The sequence below is a fragment of the Eimeria necatrix genome, genomic scaffold, assembly GCF_000499385.1.
Source record: "Eimeria necatrix Houghton genomic scaffold, Enh_scaff41, whole genome shotgun sequence".
NCBI lineage: Eukaryota > Apicomplexa > Conoidasida > Eucoccidiorida > Eimeriidae > Eimeria > Eimeria necatrix.
The window spans coordinates 152,501-157,500 of record NW_013654309.1 but is presented as its reverse complement, the minus strand read 5'-3'; the positions used below and the strand labels follow the sequence as shown (position 1 = coordinate 157,500).

At 46.4% G+C, this 5,000-nt stretch overlaps 1 protein-coding gene across 1 annotated transcript in view; it reads left to right on the top strand.

The window, feature by feature from the left end:
• The window catches only part of ENH_00052670 (dpy-30 motif-containing protein, putative), a gene marked incomplete at both ends in the record, with an annotated part of 3,530 nt that extends 673 nt beyond the window's left edge, over nt 1–2,857 (top strand). Inside the window, 5 exon segments of the mRNA XM_013581415.1 lie at nt 1–47; nt 442–567; nt 573–858; nt 1,355–2,151; nt 2,408–2,857. The exon segment at nt 1–47 is cut by the window's left edge and continues 673 nt beyond it. Coding sequence (XP_013436869.1) covers nt 1–47; nt 442–567; nt 573–858; nt 1,355–2,151; nt 2,408–2,857 — 1,706 coding nt within the window.
• Between the last annotated feature and the right edge of the window lie 2,143 nt (nt 2,858–5,000).

The window sequence follows — 5,000 nt, the reverse complement described above, 5'->3', positions numbered from 1 at the left end:
ACTACGAGCTGCGGGCAGCGCCCAAGGCCTTCGAGAAGTGGAAAATGGTGGAGACTTTGCTGCTGTCTTTGAACTCCAAACCAAAATTAAAAGCAGCAGTTGTTGCTGCTGGTCTTCTTTACGGGGGGGGGGAAGAAGAGCTTTACCCCGCCTTCAAGGAGGCCTGGCTGGGCCTCAGCAGCCACAGGGTCATCGGTGCGCTGTGCTGCTGCTGCTGCTGCTGCTGCTGCTGCTGCTGCTGCTGCTGCTGCTGCTGCTGCTGCTGTTGCTGTTTGCTGGCAGCAGAAAGGTGCTGCGAGAAGCAAGTGCTGCAGCAGCAAGCCCCGGCCGCCGGTAGACGCAGGCGCTGAGCGCCTCGCAGGCCTGCAGCCCCCAGAACGCAGTCCGCTGCTGCTGCTGCTGCTGCTGCTGCTGCTGCTGCTGCTGCTGCTGCTGCTGCAGGGGAGGGCAGCAACTTGGTGCCGTGCGTGCACGTGGAAGACCTGTGCAGCCTGGTGCGGGCCGTGGCGCTGGAGCCCGAGGGTGGGGTTGGTGTTTATTACCACATTTGTGTGGACTCGAGTTTGGTGAGTCAGCGGGAGATCCTGGAGGCGATCGTGGGGGAGCTGGGATCGCCTCTGGGATCGCCTCCGGGATCGATCCCGGGATCGATCCCGCAGGTCTCCCAAGAGGAGGCAGCCTTGGCTGCAGTCCCAGAACTCTTCAAATATGACTTGGCTTTCGAAATGTCCCCCCTAATGTCTGCTGCTGCTGGCTTTCCGTGGCATGCAAAGGCGGGGCTGGTGAAGTCCATCAAGCTGGTGGCTGCGGAGTTCTGCCAGTCCAGGGACCTCAGGCAGCTCAAAATCCTCATCACGGGTCAGTCTTTTCATTTTTATTTCTCCTTTTCCTTTTTATTTCCTTTTTATTTCCTTTTATTTCCTTTTTTGCCACTTTTTCGCCGCTTTTGGCCTTCCGCGCCTCCCAGCGCGCGCCGCCGGCGGGCCGCCGTTGCCGCGCGCTGTACGTACACCTGAGCGCCTTGCTCGCCACCGAAGCTCGCGCGCCTCCATTTCCACCTTATCATTTAATTAACACTTTTAATTCAAATATATTTATAAAATTAAATTTATTTCAAACTTTTTTAACTCGCAAGAGCCACAAAATGAAGCCTTTTCGCCGCGGTCACCCGGAGCGGCTGAGCCGCCGCCGAAGACCAGCGGGTCACTGGACGGGCAGTTTGTGCAATTTTTTCGCAATTTTTGATTTATTTTTGAATTATTCTAATTTGTTTTAATTCAATTTTATTTATTTTTATTTATTTCACTCTTTTTTCCCATTTAAGCGGGCCTTTCGTGCTGCTTCCAACCCTCAGGGCCCCCGGGCAGCGGCAAGAGCACCATCAGCGAGCGGCTGGCGTCTTACTACAACATACCTCTTATAAAGACAGCTGAGGTGGTGGAAGCAGCTCGAGCAGCAGAACTTGACTCTGCTGCTGCTGCTGCAGCAGCAGGCCCAGCAGCAGCAGCGGGGGGGGCCGCAGCAGCAGCAGCGGGAACGGCCGCAGCAGCAGCAGCGGGAACAGCCGCAGCAGCAGCAGCAGCAGCTGAGGAGCCCAAGAAGAAGGGCAAGAAAGCAGCAGCAAAGAAAAACAGATTCGACTCGGAAACCCTCAGCAGCTTTTTCGTAAACAAGTTGGAACAAAACGCATGCAGATACAGAGGCTTTGTGTTGGACGGCTACCCCCGCAGCTACGCAGAATGCATGTCTCTGTTCCTGCATCCCAAGCGAGAAGCAGGCCCGGAAGCAGACAGCAGCAGCAGCAGCAGCAGCAGCAGCAGCAGCAGCAGCAGCAGCGGCAGCAGCAGCGGCGGCGGCGGCCAGGAGCCCGGGGGGCCCGCAGGCGCAGCAGCAGCGGGAGCAGCAGCAGCAGCAGCAGCAGCAGCAGGAGAGCAGCAGCTTGCTGCTGGCGCAGACCCGCGGCTGACCCCGGACTTCGTCGTGCTGCTTGCTGCTGCAGCAGACACGCTGGAGCAGCGGCTGATGCTGCTGCCTCCTGCTGCTGTTGCTGCTGCTCATAATGACAGAGATGGATTCAAAAGACGCATGCAGATTTACACGCAACTCAACGAGTCCACAGAAGGCAGGCCCAAACTCGTCGACTTCTTCCAAGTGCCCAAACCCTAAACCCTAAACCCTAAACCCTAAACCCTAAACCCTAAACCCTAAACCCTAGCGGACCTGCGGCGCCGGTCGAAGCGCTAATAGACTGACTCCTAAGAAGGGAACTCACTGACTCATCACCACTTATTTATTTATTTATTTATTTATTTATTTATTTATTTATTTATTTATTTATTTATTTATTTATTTATTTATTTATTTATTTGTTTGTTTATTTGTTTATTTATTTATTATTTATTTATAGGAAAGAGGCGTGGAAGTGCTGACGCTGCCCACGGACGGGCGGAGTGTGGAGGAGCTGTTGAGTTCAATTGTGATTTACATTTCTCGATTTGGAGAAATAAAAAACTTTTTATTAACTCCGGACTCTTTGCTGCAGCAGCAGGAGCTGCTGCTGCAGCAGCGGGAGGCGGAGCAGCGGCAGCGGGAGGCGGAGCAGCAGCAGCAGCAGCAGCAGCAGGCCGCCCGCCAGCTGCAGCAGCAGCGCGAGCGAGACCTGCAGCGCATGCGCAGAATTGCTGAACATGAGCAGCAGCTGCTGCTGCTGCGCTCTGTGCCTCTTAGAAAGTATTTGCTGCAGCACGTGGCTCCAGCACTATCTGAGGGTTTGCTGGAGGTTTCGAGGGTTTTGCCGGAGGACCCCGTGAGCTACTTGGCCCAGTTTCTCTTCGCCAGGGCCAAGCGCCTCGAATGAGGGTTTAGGGTTTAGGGTTTAGGGTTTAGGGTTTAGGGTTTGGGTTCGGGTTTCGGCATCCAGGTGCTCAAGAGTTGCCTGGGAGGCTCAACGGCCCGCACGGCTGCAGGGCGGGGCTGCTCTTCGCTGGAATAGGGTTTAGGGTTTAGGGTTTAGGGTTTAGGGTTTAGGGTTTAGGGTTTGGCACTGGGGTTTTTGTTGGCTTCTTCGCGGGACTGGACTGCACGAGTCCAGGGAATTAGAACTTCATTTAAAATCGTTGAAGTTCAAATGAAAAGCAATTTTTATTCATTTAAAATTAATTAAATTTAAATTTAAACTTAAAACAATTTGCAATCAATTTAATGAAATGCAAATGGGGCTGAAGCTGCTCTCGGCCACGCTGCGCGCAGAGGTGTCGAGACACTGCGTGCATGCACACGGAACCCAAAAACAAAGAAATAAATTTTAAAATTAAAAAAAAAAAATTTAAATTTAAAAAAGGTAAATAATTAAATGAATTAATTCATTTCATTCATTCACGCCACGGACGACCCGCGGGGTGTACCTACACCTCAGTCCGTGCATCTTCCGCGAAACGCATTTGCAGTTAATCATATTTATAATTGAGTTGTTGCATTGAAATTAACTCAAATTAAACTTTTTAAAGCTTTTGAAGATATTTTTGAATGCTGTCTAGGGTTTAGTTTAGGGTTTAGGGTTTAGGGTTTAGGGTTTGGAGCTGGGTGACCTGCACGGGGGGTTGCGGATCAAGGCGCTAGAGCCACTGCGTCTGCTCCTGGGGTTGTTTAGTGGCAAAGTTAATTAAATAATTTATAGATTTATTTATTTATTTTTAAATTCTATTTATATTTATCATTTGATTTATTTTTAAAGCCCTTAGAATGCATTTACGAGCACCACGGGGCTGCATGCGCGGCCTTTGAGCTTCAGCCGAAGACAGCTACATGCTCGTAGCTGTAAACCCTAAACCCTAAACCCTAAACCCTAAACCCTAAACTATGAGCCGTGAGTTTTAAGCGCTCGAAGTTTTCAATTGTTGAAAGGCAATATTTTATATTTTGGAGGAAAATCTGTTGAATATAGCCAATTGCCGCCAGCCCCAAGGCGGAGGAAGCCCAAACCCTAAACCCTAAACCCTAAACCCTAAACCCTAAAATGGCGGAAACGGCGGCCCAGGGGTTTTCGAACTTCGCAGGCTCTGACGCGGATTTATCAGCCCAACTCAAAACCCTAAAAGAAACAAATGAAAGAAAGGCGAAAGAAATTCGAGACATAAAGGTGACAGAAAGAACAGAACAAATAAAAGGAAATAAAAAACAAAAATAAAATTAAAATTAAAAATAAAAATAATTAAATAATTAAAAAAGAAAATAGAATTGGGGGGCAGCAGAAGTGAAGAAGATATTGGGGTGGCGGAGAGCAGCAGTAGAAAGGAAATGAAGATTTAAAAAATAAATTAATAAAAAGAAATATATATTTTTAAAAATTAATAAAGAGAAATAAAGATTTAAAAATGAATTAATAAAAAGAAAATAAAAGTTTGAAGGCAGCAAACAAATAAAGAAAAAGATTTAAATGCTTTTATTCAGTTGAACAAATAGTTGTGCAAAAGAAGGAAAACAAAAGCCAAGAAAATAAATAAATAATAAATAAATATATATGCAATTAATAAATAAAAAATAAATAAAAAATAAATAAAAAGTAAAATAAATAAATAGTGGAATTAAAAATAAATCCACAAGTAGAGGCGCGCAGTGTATGTACACCCCAGAGAAGTTCAACTATTGGCCTGCAGCTCTATCGATTCAAAATCATTTTAATTTAATTCAAAAAAGATAAAACTGATTATTTAAAATCTGTTTTATTTCATTTTAAAAAACAAAAATTAAAATGTAAACAAATGCATGCGCAGCTGCAGTGTACATACACTGCATTTTAGCCTGGAGAACCCTAATGCTGAAAAACCGAAAACAGAAAAAATAAAAACTATTTTTATATTTTTAAGGACAAATAAATATTATTTGTTTTTAAATCTTTTTTCTATTTGTTGCAGCCATTTAGAGCTTCCTAAACCCTAAACCCTAAACCCTAAACCCTCGCTTTCACTTAAAGGCCTTATTATTAGTTCTGCAAAGAGGGT